Raw genomic sequence first — 14,867 nt, 5'->3', positions numbered from 1 at the left:
AAGCCTGATAACCCTTGTACTACCTACCACTATTGGACGCTCCCATATGTCATGTTGTGTACAATTCATGTCGCGTTACATGTGTCAATTTATTAATATTTATGAACAGTACTCCTCACAGTGATGAGATCTCTGCAAGGCAGGAGCATCTCTAAATAGGACAGACGGTTCTCTGCTGCCTCCACCCCCTGGTAGACCTGCGGAGCACTTACCAGGGTCTATTTGATGGTGTCTTTGGCACGCCAAACCTGTGGCTCCCCTACTCTACTTAAAGTTGGAGAAGCTCTAGGTTTACACCAGTGGAGTCTCCACTGCATCCATCACTGTAAATCACTGACCTGACAGCCAGTCCCCCAAAGGGCTGCTAGGTTGCCGTGACCTATTGTGGCTGAAGCTTTTCATTTACCCTGACCATATCGACCATGAGATGACAGGTACAGGCAGAGAAAATATGATTGGTGGCACAGGTAGAAAACTCCCTGCACCGCAGGACCATTTGATCTTGGCTTAGAAAAAACATGTAGTCCAGGAGTTTGTTGGAACTTTAAACATTGGAACCTGCTTAACAAACTTGCAATACCATCATGGCTCCATATAAAGCACAAAGATCCTATTCAGGCAAGAGGGCATCTCTAAATAGACTGTGGCCTCCGTACCCCTGGCAAACCAGCAGATCACCCACCAGGCTCTAAATGAATCCCTCATTTTTCATAGTCTGCCCTAGGCATCTCAGCGCATAAAGAACCATACACAACAGGGTTCATAGAAAATAAATGTTAACTCTACAAATGGAGGCTTTGGTGGTTAATACCAGCTCTCAAACCTCTTGCATCCATGTATAGATGTAGCACACCATCAAAGATAACCCAGCGGCTGTGTGATTCTCATTGTCTTCAAAACCCATCCTTATATACACTTCCAAGAGTTTGAAGTGCTACTCGCCACATTTCTCTAGAGCAAGTTAGACTGCAACAATAGCCTCCTTGTTAGCCTCCCTTACTACTTGTTCCTTACATGAGAAATTTCAAATTTGTGCGCATTCTGAGGCACACTCATGCATCATACTATCATTACCAAAGTAGCTGCTTATCAGCAAAAATGTCTTAATTCAAACGACTTTATCTCGTATTTAAAGCCACCTGCCTCTCATGCATGATGGCAACATACATGCATCCTTGTGGAACCTTCACCCAATTGACCAAAACCCCCTTAGCGTTCCTTGTGATTCTGCTCATCCCAGCTCAGACCTTACCTATGGAATAGACGCCCAGCCAAACTACGCTCAAAAGGGACTTAGCATCTCACCCCCTAAACCATGAAACTGGCTTTAACTAATTCTCATTCACTAACCCCTACATTTTTTTGGCTCCCTAATATCCTTTAATGTAAAATTTTTATATATCTGTGATATACATTCCCGTCCGAAGCGCGTCAGATTTCAGCTCTTTAAATAAATTACATCAGTGCCTATACCTGGAGGATTCGTGTCGTCTCTGTTCGCCTGTCAGTTTGGGGAAGTGCGGAAACTTCATTTGTTGTTTGCGCATATATATATATTTACCATTTTGTTTAATTTGATTATTGGTATTTGCTTAGTCTGTTTATTGTCCACTCACAAACATCTTCTCTAAAAAAATACCCTTTATCTACTACCTGAACGTCCTATATACTGTTGTTCTTTTGCTTTAAACAGCATTTCTTGTCGAGATTTTCCTTTGTTGCACAATAAATAAAAGCATCAATCTTTCTCAGAATTGGTGCCTGAGTGTTGAAGTGTACCCACGTCGATTTACGCTAGTGTTTTAAGAGTATTAACAAATCCAACTGCAACATTGTCTGTAATTTGTGCCATCCTTCCTGACACTTTAGGTACCACCCAATCCTTTGTAAGTTTAGTTCTGTTTGCCTCATAGACGTAATCAGTTGACAACCACACCTTTCAGTGGAAATCAACATTTCATTATTTCATTAATTGTTCATTCATTTAAGTAATTATGTACCCGTTCCTGGATTGCCCTTCTAGACCCACAGGAACGCTTAAAAACAAAAATGAATTGTAATTTGGCATTCACGAGAAAAAAGCTCCCATTCTGTAGTCCTCCCAGGTCCTCCTCACATCATACCTTATCGAACATGGATGTAAACCACTATTACTTCTCGGATACATGCATGTTTCTGATGTGTTGCATTCTGGCCCTTTATTTTTTCCATATTAGAGAGACAGACTTGAATATCAATATTTAGACAAAACCCACAAGGCGGCCATTTCAACTGAGAATTAGTTTTGAAGTGGTGAGTTCTCTTGACAGACCTCATATGTTGTAAAGAAGATGTCCTTCTAGGTCGATGTATTCCGCCAACGTATAGCTCCCGGGTCCAATTGAGGCTCCCACTGTAAACTTAACACCCAGGACTAAAGACTTCCAATTAGGATTGTGGTTTCTTTTCACTTCCTGTTTTATCTGTTCCTATCTTGGCACTATGCGACAAAAGGGACGTTTGCCACTAGCCCTTTTCTCATTGTTGGTATAACAACGATAAACGTCTTTTGGTTCATTCACATCTATTTTTTCTGTCAGTTGCTCAAAGACCAGGAATTCCCACACTCCTGATTTCCCATTTTCAGAAGCAGTCATCACCTTTGGGCATGTTCTTGGTACTTAATTTAAGGAGCATCTTAAAATGGACCAAGAAATCCAAAGCTCACAGGTGCAATAGGAATGGATCTGATCGTATCTTCCTATGCCCACAACAGCACAATCCAGCCCTTACCCACAGCCCTTTTTGCAAGCCCTAGTTTCGGATTGGGCATTGCTTATCACCCAGGATCTGATATGCAAACTCCAAGTTGAGGGTAAGGATTAAAGAGCTACAGGAAAATGTAAAGGCTTGCAGAGACAAGGGTTTATCTACTTCTTACTGATGCGACGTTAAGGGTTGGGGTTCTAACGTAGGTGGCACCTATGCTGATTAAAAGGACTAAGGATAGATCTGCATTGAAGAAGCAAGATTGCTTGGAAATGCTTCTGGCTTGATCATGCAATGTACTGGGAATGGACCGAACTACTACAATGACCTTTTATAGCCCATCGTAATGGTATTTCTGTTTAGAATAAAGAAACCAGCCTTCCTCTTGGAAATGCTACTGTTCACCTCTTGACATCTGCTTGATATACATACTGCTCCTTTGCTTTTGCTATATTAGTTTCCACCAATTTAAGCCTTTCTCGTAGGAATGAACACTTCTTAGTGCTGAAAGATCAACTTATTGGCAGCAACTCCACCAGGTGCCATATGTGGCTGATATCCAGAATTACAGAAGAAAGCAATCAGTAAAGATGCTTTACTCTTGTAATAGTAGGTGATCGCACCATGAGTAGAGCTTCATTACAATTACCTTCCTGATGAAGAAAGCCTACACGGCACTATTCTAACATCTGACTCCTGTAGGGCATTTTCACATTACACAAAAGAGCCTTCAAGCTTGGGAGCGACTTATCTTGCTGGACCCGATTAACAAACGTTTTGAAGAAATTAAGTTGAAAGTAGGTGTGCAAAAATGTATGACCACAAATTCCAGGATCCTGATTCACAGTTGGGATCTGCGGACGTATATGCGATCAGCTGGCCAGTGCAGCAGATTATCTGCAATACTAGGATGAGGGACAGGGTCGGAAAGATGGGCTTTGCCCACTAAGATCCTACTAGTTGGCCATTGAAAAATACATTGAACAGCCATAGTTATTCACAAACCTCCTTATTGTTTTAACACCTAAAGTTAGTGCCAGAAAATGCTGGGCTAAGTGTTTACATGGTTGCTATTTAGAACCAAACTACTCATCTTTCAAGGGCTTCAAGAGAGTGGGTTTCTCCTCAGTGAAAAACAATTCCTGAAATAAATTAAAAATAGTTAAGGCGCATTTGCAGCCGTAAACCAGCAGGCATTCCAACGGTGGAAAATCTGCTAGTTTAGCATTAGGAATATGCATTAAAATCTATCAATTCCTTAGATTTGTAACTGTTTTTTGTGGGTTTTTTAATCTCCAGAAGGTACATAATTTCCACAAATCACCGGAGGACACCTGCACGTTTTAAATTCCCGACAGTCATTTGCACAGAGAAGCCAGCGGTGTTGTCACTACTGGTCTTTTCAGTATGGCAGTGGCGAATCTCCATAGCAAGTTACTGATGTACCTCATTCCCCAGAGCAGATCTCGCTCTCTGAGGTTTATGGGCTACATTGTGGAGTACTTTCTGGGGTACTTTAGAGAACTGGGGCTTGTTGAGCAAAGAGTGACAACAATCTTATTGAATAGTAAAAAAAAAAAGACTTAATAAAACTGCATTATACAGAGGTATTCTTAAATGTTTGCAATTTTGAAATGGAAATGAAAAAACATTCTGCCAACAGCTAGTATAAAATATGAATGAGATAGTAAAATAAAATCTAACATTTCAGTCACCTGCACCTGACGTCTCCATTAAGGAATCTCCAACATCTCAGAGTCAGAGCATCGGCGGACCATCAAGATCAGGTTTGTTTGAGTCTTACCGACTACTCTTCATATGAATAATTGTGTTTTTAATACAAGCAAAAGAGATGGTTAGTTTGCATGTAAGTAGGATAAATCATTGCAGCTGGAATACCAGAATCCACAACTCTAAATCCAATTTAAGAATACGAAAGAGAAAGAGAACACATTCCAACCTGGGCCAAAGCTGCTGGGGGGCTCATAAAGCACTTATGGGGTCTTGAGAATTGAAAGGCCAGTGCACGACACACTTCGCTAGGCAAGTGCTAGAGCACTGGATATGTGCAAGCGGCAAAGCCTAGTGCATCTTGTGGAGGGCTACTGTTCTATCCCTGGTTCCCATGTGCTCCCACAATCCTTAGGAGGCACTGGCACTCCCTCCCTCTATTTTACTCTCTTGCAGCGCGTGCAAACCCAGGTAGCTGCATCGATTAGGGGGCGGCTGCGCGTGATGTCTAATTTATAGAGACAGTTGATAGGGAAAAGAGCCATCCTCAAGCACTTATGGGACCTCCCCTAACTGTTACCCCTCTCTCCCTTTCCACTACCCTGACATCTACTGCCTTCCTGCTCCTATTCCCTCCGGCTTAGCCTCACCCCAATATCACTCCTGCTGCCTCCCTGCTTAGCTGCAGATCTGACGCCTAAGATTAACTACACACGCTCTTTATGGGGAAATAATCTGTTTTACTTGCTCCAAGAAGGATGAAAGTGTACCGCTTCAGATGGATCACTAGCGTGTCACTGCAGTGATGGGTTGACCGGGGAACTGATGATGCGAGGTGGACTGGTATTGGCAGACATGCTGTCGGGAGGTTGGCACTTACCTGTAGTTCCAGGCACAGGTGATGAGCAGAGCAGATTGTTGATTGAGTCAGTCTACACTCTTAGTACCAGGGCTGAGCAGGGGCAGGAAATTGGCGGGAGGTAGACTTTCCCCATCACAGACCATGCTACTTACTCAAAGAAGTCTGATTCGGCACAGCAGCTTCGGATCACTGCAATGTATGCATGTGGCGAGTGAGTACTCGGAGTATGCCCCTGTGGCGACAGGGTGGAAGCATAGGGAGGGCTAATCCTACAGTGGTGTGTGAAGGTGGCTTGACCTGCTGCAGCACATGCTGTACCTGCTCTGTGTGTGAGGGGAGTTTCACTGAGGTTCCCCATGTTGTACCTGTTCTGTGTGGGCGCTTGCACTGCTCTTTTGCAGGCTGTGCCTTGTCTCTTTGTGCCTTCTGCCCCATTCACTGGGAGAAACATGTACTGTTACTACCCAATGCACAACTATACTTGCATGCATGGCATGAAGTGTCAGGGGTAGGTGTGTGTGTGTGTTTGTCACTCCTGCTACCTGTCCTGTCTGTTCTGTTGAAGATCACCTGTGTCAGAACCTGACGTGTACACATTATCTGTACTTGGGAAGTACTGGTCACTATTGAATGTCACAAGCCCTATGTACACACCATTTCACAACTTCCTTCCTTGTTTCAGCTTGCCCCGGAGGACCCACAATGAAACTGAGACAGTGGTAGGACATTATAACTATAATGTGAGAGCAGTATGTGGATCCAAGCTGTAATAACTTGTAGCATAATCATTTGTGTGGTCAAACAGTCTCGAGTTAATGATAAAGAGAACCAGGAAGTAAATGAGACCTATCACATAGACAACTTGGGTATGGTCTGCCTCTAGCTGACAAAAAGGAAGAGAAGAATGAAGAAAGCATATTGTATCGAACTGTATCGAATTGTAATATTTATACAGTTCTTACTACCCCTCTGTGGGGCACTGGAACGCTTGCCTACATGGGTTGCATGGTACACCATTTAAGGTATATGGTTTGAAGTATTTTGTCTTTGTTCTTACCATGTGTTGGAAGTGTTTCCATGTCGTGCGTGATGACCACAGAGTTGCAGCTATCATGTTGTGAGAAACCGGCGTACAGATTATGTTTTTTAGTAAGAAGAAGATTGGAGCAGCTCGGCAGGTCGCTCAATGTGGTATTGCTTATGATCTACTGGGCAATTGATGGACATGACCCATGCCAGTTTTATCTTATATGAGTGCAAAAGTGTTGAGCGGTATAAGGAAATGATTTTGCAGCCTGTATGAGTTACAATTAAATGCCTGAGCGCCAACTGTTATCGTATTACACTTAGTGTAGGCCAGGAGGTTTATTTTTTGTATTGTATTGTATTCTATTTTATTCTATTGTTTCTGTATGTTTACAGTGCTTACCCATGATGATGCATTGAAGCACTTTATGGCAAGTAGCATGCTGCTCCGGAACCCATGGTTTGGTTTTTATGCCAATGCCGTGGTAGTGGGTCTCAGCTATCTAACTCCAACCAATGTTTTGCGGGTCAAAGCAGCTTGCAGGAGCTGTAGACAAAAAACTGTATAGTGTGAAACTACGGAAGGAATTTGGAAAGAAATGTACCAACACAGTGAAAGGGTTAACAGAAGATGGAAGTGTTGAAGGTTGGATTTTAGATTTGCAAACATAAATGTGCTGATTTTGTGGCTTAGTCTAAAAGTATTAACTTTAATAATGGAAGAGGAACCGAGAGCTTGGTTTGGGACGCGTAATCTCAAACAGGAACATGATGGGTTCAGACGACAAGCTTACTGTTGGTGGTGTTGCATTCATGTTTTTTATCACAGGCATTGCCTCTACAGATGAATGTATCCGGTATTACTTACAGTTTTTCTATCGTGAAGTTAATAGTGGACTCTCAAAGGGGACACAAAGGTGCAACTGTGCATTATATAGGGTTCGTTCAATAAAAGGTAACTCTTGCTGTTGATATCTTTTGTGTGTTCCTGCTTTAAATAAATGACCACATACCTGAAAAAAGTATGCAAAGAACTGTGTGGGTTGAAGAAGGAAGATTTGAATGAATCTGATGTTAAAGAAAGGAATTGTGGTGGATTTTTGTGTTGGATACCATATATTTCATAATGACATATCAAACACAGTATACATTTGTGTCTGAAGGAAAAGGCAATAAGTTGCAAGTTCATTCTTCTGTTCAATATTGTGCCTAGTGCAAATAATAGGACAATTGACTGCCAAGGTTGAGAATGAACATAATGGCAAAATATAAAAAATAACTAAGCTCTGTATAATTGCTATCTGCCTAAGTCTTGGTGGTTGATGATGGTGCATTATTTCATGCTGAAGTGAGTAGAGGAAAGTGATAATTGAATTAGATTAGGAAAGAATTGCCAGAGTAAGAAGAATTTGTACATTCAAACAGTTTCTGTGTGATCAAGGGGGAAGTAGTTGTTCTGGACGATATTTGAATTTAAGAATGTTTGAGAAGTTCACTGTGAGCTAAATTGACTCTTGACATCAACACCTAAGAAAGAAGGAATATTCCAAAATAAAATTATATTGGTTTATAAAAAATTAGTACTCATTCTGATAAAGTGTCTTAAAAACCGGTGTATTTAGGTAAAGAGGTAGGAATTTGAAAGTGTTCCTGAATTTGAAAGCATCCACGTCTATTATTGCTCCATTGTTTTGGAGGGAGGGTACCTGAACTGAAACCCTTTAACCTATTTTCCTTTGGAAGCCTCAGTTAGTAGGCCTCAGGAAATACCAAAGTGTTTGGAATATATGCTTTCACATACAAGGGAACAATTCCTTGAACACATTTGAAATTCAGAATTGATGTTTTAAAAAACATTAATCCTATCTGGTAGTCAGTTCAATTATTTTAAGAAAGGAGGGTTGTTATAAATTTTCTATATGGGAAATGTTGTGATGCCTGTTTTTCCATGCTCTCCAATCTCTAGATTTAGTAGACAGAGGGCCTGATTTGAATTTCAGCGGGTGGGTTACTCCATCACAATGGTGCAAGATATCTCATCCACCGTAATATAATTCCCATTATATTGTATAGAATTTATATTTTGGCGGACAGGATATCGTCACTGTTGTGACGGAGTAACCTATCCGCCGAAATCTAAATCAGGCCCAGAGTCTCCAAGGTATAAATAATTCCCATAATCAAGCTCGGAATTAGTCAAGAATCCCACATCTACCCTATGTTACTCTCTTGGGTGAATGGACAGACATGCCATCGTTGGTATAGTGAGGGGGATATGTCTATAAACACTGAAGTAGTGAAACAACTGGTTAATTGCTCCTTTTGATAATTATTGCAATGAGTGTCAACTTGGCATGTCAATGACTAAGTAGATTATTTGGGCAGACTTTTGATGGCTTTGACAGGGTTGTAGTGAGAAAGATCAGAAACAGCATAGAGTGTGTTACGAGCGATGAGGTACAAATGATCACAGCACCATCCATGACCTGCCTGCAAAGCCGTATTTGCCATGGGGATATGTGGGATTAAATATTTGTTGACCTTTCCACATTTCAGATAGCAAACTGTAATATGTTCTGGTGGTGATAGTGTATCATTACTCCAAATAGTTTCAGGCATGTGTAACTGAGGATAGAACTACGCTCAGATATTCAAATTCAGGAAGAACATGTTCCAATGGCAGGGCTATCCCATCATATTACACTCTGATGTTGGGGACAATTACATTTAAAAGAAATAATCTGGTTTTAATTGGATTGTAACTATGGCATCTTCATAATATCATCATATAAAAAATGGGCATTTTGAAAGGACAAATGGGATAGTTATGGAGGGACACGATTTGGAGGTTAGAGGAGGGCAAGATTGGACAGTGGTGTCAACCAAATGTGTTGTAGTTGACCATGAAGATCCACCTACAACCATAAAGTTGTTTAACATTGAGGAACCTATGAGAGTAAAGAAATGTTATCAGTATCCTGTCCACGTCTCAGCACTCCTTGAACTGTCGCCACAATTCCCAGTGACATCACACACAGGACATCGCACTTAATGTAATGGTCACATATTTCATGCACAGACTACAAAAGAAATCCAAAACAAGATTGTGTCTGAGCAGGCCATACTAGGAGAGTGTCTACTGCAAATGTGACGTTTTAACTCGAGGAAGGCTCTCGAAACAAAGTTTCTACATTTCCCCTCCCAGTGTCTGAGTGTTATTGCCAATGATAAGGTATGTCATCAGAAGAGGATCACTGTATCTAATCATATTGTGGCTGATGAAAAATGTGCTTTGTTCGAAGAGATTACGAAGGACATAGTATTAAGGAATCTGATAGAAAATCTGATTGAATAAAAATTGAAGATAAATGCTTGGAAAAACGAGCAAGTAAAACTACTCCAGGAAGTATTGAAATATCCTTCAGAATTCGTCAACGAGTACTACAATAAAAACTGAACTGCTTGGACTCCTTTTGGGTTTTAGTGGACTCTTTCTATAAGAATTACGTATTATTACCTAAGTTGTTATAATTATGTGATTATGATGAGTGAATTATGGGGTGTGTGGTATCAAAGTTACTGTAGCACGTGTATGTCGAGATTGGTTTGGATATGAGGTGTATTTTGAGTGTTCCAGTTAGTGCAAAAATGAGCAAGTGAGTGTACTAGACAGCCTGCATGCATAACCTACCACCCGTCTTACTCAATGAAGACCCCAAAACTCAAGTCTTCCTCCCATGGTTTGCTCAATAGGCTACTGGCTAATCCCAAGCACTTTCAACATAAGACAGCTACAGTTCACTGATGTAAACTCATTATTTTAATGTAAAAGTTTTGTGCTACCTCAAATTTTAGTATTACAAAGTGTGGTAGTACTTATAGTTGATTTATTTGGCCCACTCAGTGACCTCATTACTGTCTACCATACTATGGTCCTGAACTACAGGAACCCTACATTAAGGCAATGCATTTATAACTTTATGGCCTGAGAGATCCCATGGCTATCATCTGTGTCTTTCATGCAGGCAGTAAGTTAATAATTAAGAAAAGTAAATATTTATTGAGATGCTGAAGGTGAGCATAAGACTTCAGGCATTGTATGGCTTAGGTAGCCTTTACTGGAATAAAGGTGCTACATAAATTATATTATATAAGTATGAGGAACATTAAAACACCCTTCAACCCGAGAGCTGAAAGTGGATTTAAGGAAAAGGGGCTGTCTTTGAAACTGCAAAGCAGACAGTGGGAAAATGCAGGCAGGTTCTGAAATTAAATCCCATATGGCCACCGGGGTTCTTCTAAGATTTAACCATGAGGAAGACACCTTTAAACTTGCTGTACAGATTCTGCAATACGGAAGATGAAAACTGCACAGCCTCTGGCGGCGGACACTGCACAGAAAGAGTACAAGAGGCCCAGGCACCAGATTCCAATGCATGGATCTAGAATGAGACAAAAAGAAAGATCACCAATATTGTTTAGGAAATTGCAAGCCACAATGGGGTGGGGGGGGGGGGGATCAGTCACAATAATGGACATAAAACAAAGGGGTCAGAATTTGAACCTGCACTTGCACAGAATAAATGACCACCAACGGTTGTGTTGGTTTGGGAAGACAATGGGTCAGGGCGTGATTGGAAAGAGGTGATATCTACTAAAAGCACAGATAGGTTATCATCAATTTTTCCAGCATCCCAGAATCTAAAATCATGGGAAGTGTAGTGCATTTTACATGTCAAATAGCAGCAAATATTAGACTCCACTTCTAAACTCTGTCATTCCCCGAAGGGAGCAGGCACAGACCTTGTGCTTGGTGCCCAGTTCCACACTTGGCATATACTTTTCACCGTAGTGTAATTTCTGTTCGTGGTGTTCTTCCATGCCCTTTGCAGATCGTTACAAGATTTCCAATCCCCTGGCAGTGTAAGTAATGTGCGTTGTTGGTATGGGCGTTTGGCCAAAGTCTTGCGTAAGACTTTATAATGAACTTTGAGTGTACCTAGGCATTGCCACATGTTCTGGAAGAATCTGGTTTGAGACGGGGTTGTCTATTCGGTAGACTGAGCACATACCTCTGTAAATCTTTCATTTACAGTAGGTGCTTGCCTATGCTGATTGAAGATGTACATACAGTGGCTGTGCCTTGGACAGAAAAGTGTATGCCTTCTAGTTCAACACATCAGCGTCCTAGTAATCCACCGTCAGCAATAAAAACATGTTGGTTTACAATACTCCGTGCAAAGGACAAGCATATTATCATAACAGTTTTAATAATAGGTTGCTGCAAGGCAGAATCTATGCAGCTGATGCTAGGTCTGAAACGCTTTCCTCTGGTAATATACAGACAACACCAACCCTGTAATTTAACCAGCAGCTGCATTACAGCCCTGAAAAATAATGCTGAGTTGGTTCATTAGATGTAATGTATCTAAACATGCTTAAACTTTAACCCGGCCTGCACAGTGGAAATCAGCAATGAAGTACCTTAAGCTTGTAAGATCCTTTCGAATGTTATTGGAATGTATGTTTCTTGTGCATGTGTATAGAGGGAAAATTTGTTCTGGGTCTCTAATATTTGCAGGATCTCCAATGAGCCCACAACTCACTCCAGGAGCTGGGAGAGCGGACACTGCATTGGATGATGATATCCACAGGCTACACCACGGCATCAGGACCTTGGTCGAAAGTGTCAAGAAGGGCCTGCTGGCCCAAGGTAAGAGCCCACTAGATCCCAGTGTACAAGAAGGAAAAGACTGTACTTCGCAATGAAGGTATTCAAAATGCTCCACAGAGCCACTGAACTATGACAAATAATAATAAAGATAAAATGTAATCCAGAGTAGTTAAGCAGTCCTCTAGACCCATAAAGTTACTGACAAATAGGGATAGACCATGCCCAAGCCACGCAAAGTAGGCGTGTCATATGCCTATGGAGGCCACGCTCACCTTCTAAGTCCTTAGCAGGCCTTGCTATGTATTAATGGGTGTAAACCTTGGCGTGCATGAGATTCTTTGAAAGTTTTACCTAATTTTGGGGTGTTTTCCCTTAAGTTTACATTTTTGAGACATTTAAAACACCATTAATTTAGGAGTACATACCCAGAGATGCTAGGTGTATGGTGACCTAGAAGGGAGTAGCTAAATGAGTGAAATTCAAAGGGTGTGAATCTCCAATCTCACCAACTAAAAGAAAAGTAGGTGGCAGAGTGGAGTGGTGAGATCACTGAGATGATCAAGGGGTACAACACTCATGAGATGTCGGAAAACCTGTAGGTGAAGTTTTCAGATTTTTTTGTTATAGACACATGTTTTGTATCCAATAAGTATTTCTGGAAATTCTGCCTTTAAATGAATAGTTCACTCCCAAATTTGTTTCAGATTTTGTTGGTGGGATAACCCAATCCTTCAAGGAGAGGGTCAGACTAGTGCCCTGCACTTAGAGCAATAAATAACTAGGAGTAAAACATTTTTCAGGTCTGCGTTTAGACCTCTGCAATATTAAGTAAGACAATATCAGTTGAGTTGATGTGTTACTTTGACATGTTGTTCTATTTAACTCTCCACCTTCCCCCCCCCCCAAAAAAACAGAAAAGAGAGCCATTTATATTTACATTGTGATCCTACAGCTCAAAATATATTGACATTGTGGCCCCAATTCCAAAAGACATACTTATTATTATTATTATTATTATTAATATTTATAAAGCGCGACAGCTACTTCCAACGGAAGTGTCCCCGCGCTAGCGTCCTACAGGCACAGGGGATAAAGCGAGTGACTGAAAGTGGATTTCCATCAAGTATCCACCAAAGATACCCAGTGTTTACGACTGCACAATTGTGTATCACAACTACATGTATTTATGCAGTACAATACCCTGTGCAAGGAGTGTAGAATGGAAGGATTAACCATGATTTGACTTGAGAGTTTGTGACTGCCCACCAAATTGTAAGCTTGTGTGCATTCTCAAATTTCTTTCTCACCCTTTCCCACCTTAGACATTATTAGAGGTTTGCTCCAGCAAAGTGCTGGAGTAACTCTGCGTCTTAGGTGGGTTGTAGGGTGCAGAGGAAGAGATTTCTCCATGCAGAAAAATATTTTCCCTGAAAAGAAGAACAGATACAACTGTAAATCAACATTTCACAATGGCAAAATGTGTGATTTGTACAATTTGCATTTCGGAAATAGAAAAATGAAAAAATCTCACACAACCAAAATGCTACATGACATTGCCAGTAATATGCCTGGAAAGCTGAGAGTGGCGCATGTTTCCAAACGCACTACTGCCAATGTTTGTGAATTCCAAAACGTAGTAAATATGCATCCATTCATAGGAGTGCTTCTAAGGGTTCAGTTTTACTACTTTCGTTGTGTATCAGTCACTATATATTTTAAAGTTCCTGATTCAAAAATGTACAAGTTAAAACCTTCTCTTAATAAAATGAGGACGGCAAGAAAAACCAACAGAGTCATAGCAAACTCGACTCAGGCTTCGTAGCCCCAACTACCAAGGAATGTATTTATTTGTGGGCGTCTCAAACTCCAGATAGCCCCATGTAGCGCATCCTGTCTAGCAGAGATGGTGACTGTTGGGACAGAAAAGTCCTCTGCATATTAAAGGGCTTGTGCCCTGAGTGCCAAACTGTACTGTTGTCTGGATCCCTAATGATGATTTTTTTATGTCATAGGCAAACATGAATCGCACATATGCTTCAAGACATAGGCCTGTCTCACGGATTGCAGTCTTGTTGGTCCATGAGGGGCGTCCAAGGCAGTACTCTCATAGTGGTGGAAGGCTACTGCCATTACCAGGAGCTACGCAGCATGAGCGCAGTGATGGTAGCATACCATGTAGAGATAAGTAGGAGTGAACAGGTCCTTTTCACCCTGTGTCACTGGAGTGAGGCCTACAGGCTCACTCACTTGTTTAAAGTTCTGCTGCTGTGTGCATAACTCACCCTTGGCCTACAGCAATTAGTTGTAAAGTGCAGCACAGCTCAGGAATGGTGATTCTACCATGGATGCATGTGTGCCAGGAATGAGTCCTGCTGTGACAGACAATCTTTCAAGAGAAAGAAGAGAGAGAAAAGTGTACCCTTCAAAAGAAGCTGAACCCCAAAATTAAACTTCGAAGACCCAAACCTGAAATTGCGTTTGGTGTCTGGAAATAGACAATGAGAAGGGTGAGGTTAAGACCCCAAAATTTGCCATATGCCAAGCAGCCACATGGGCTGTGTGAGGAGAGGAAGTGCTGCAAGACTTTAGTCTGTTACCAGCATTGGGGGCCAAGGCCTGCTAGTCTCCCTGTTTGGTTAGGGGGCATCATCCAGGGAAACCAAGACCACCTGCCCTGGAGCTTGGAACACCAGTGACTGCATGCTTGTCAAGACCAGTGTGTCCTGTGAGGAAGAGAAGATTGTTTGGGTGAATGAGGCCCAGTGGGGAACCCTGCTGAAAGGACTCCCGTTGTGAGGTGTTAGGAAATGGCTGTGCACTGAACTG

At 41.5% G+C, this 14,867-nt stretch overlaps 1 protein-coding gene across 1 annotated transcript in view; it reads left to right on the top strand.

Annotated features, from left to right (window-relative positions):
- LOC146860159 (uncharacterized) overlaps positions 1 to 14,867 on the top strand; it is a 330,246-nt gene that overhangs the window by 195,434 nt on the left and 119,945 nt on the right. Inside the window, exons 16-17 of the mRNA XM_085646318.1 lie at positions 4,460 to 4,535; positions 11,949 to 12,080. Of these exons, the coding sequence (XP_085502444.1) occupies positions 4,460 to 4,535; positions 11,949 to 12,080 (208 nt within the window). The remainder of the gene's footprint in view (positions 1 to 4,459; positions 4,536 to 11,948; positions 12,081 to 14,867) is intronic.

Source organism: Triturus cristatus, chromosome 3_1 (assembly GCF_964204655.1).
Source record: "Triturus cristatus chromosome 3_1, aTriCri1.1, whole genome shotgun sequence".
Taxonomy (NCBI): Eukaryota; Metazoa; Chordata; class Amphibia; order Caudata; family Salamandridae; genus Triturus; species Triturus cristatus.
Note: the sequence above shows the minus strand (reverse complement) of the source record. Positions and strands in the feature narration are given on the sequence as shown.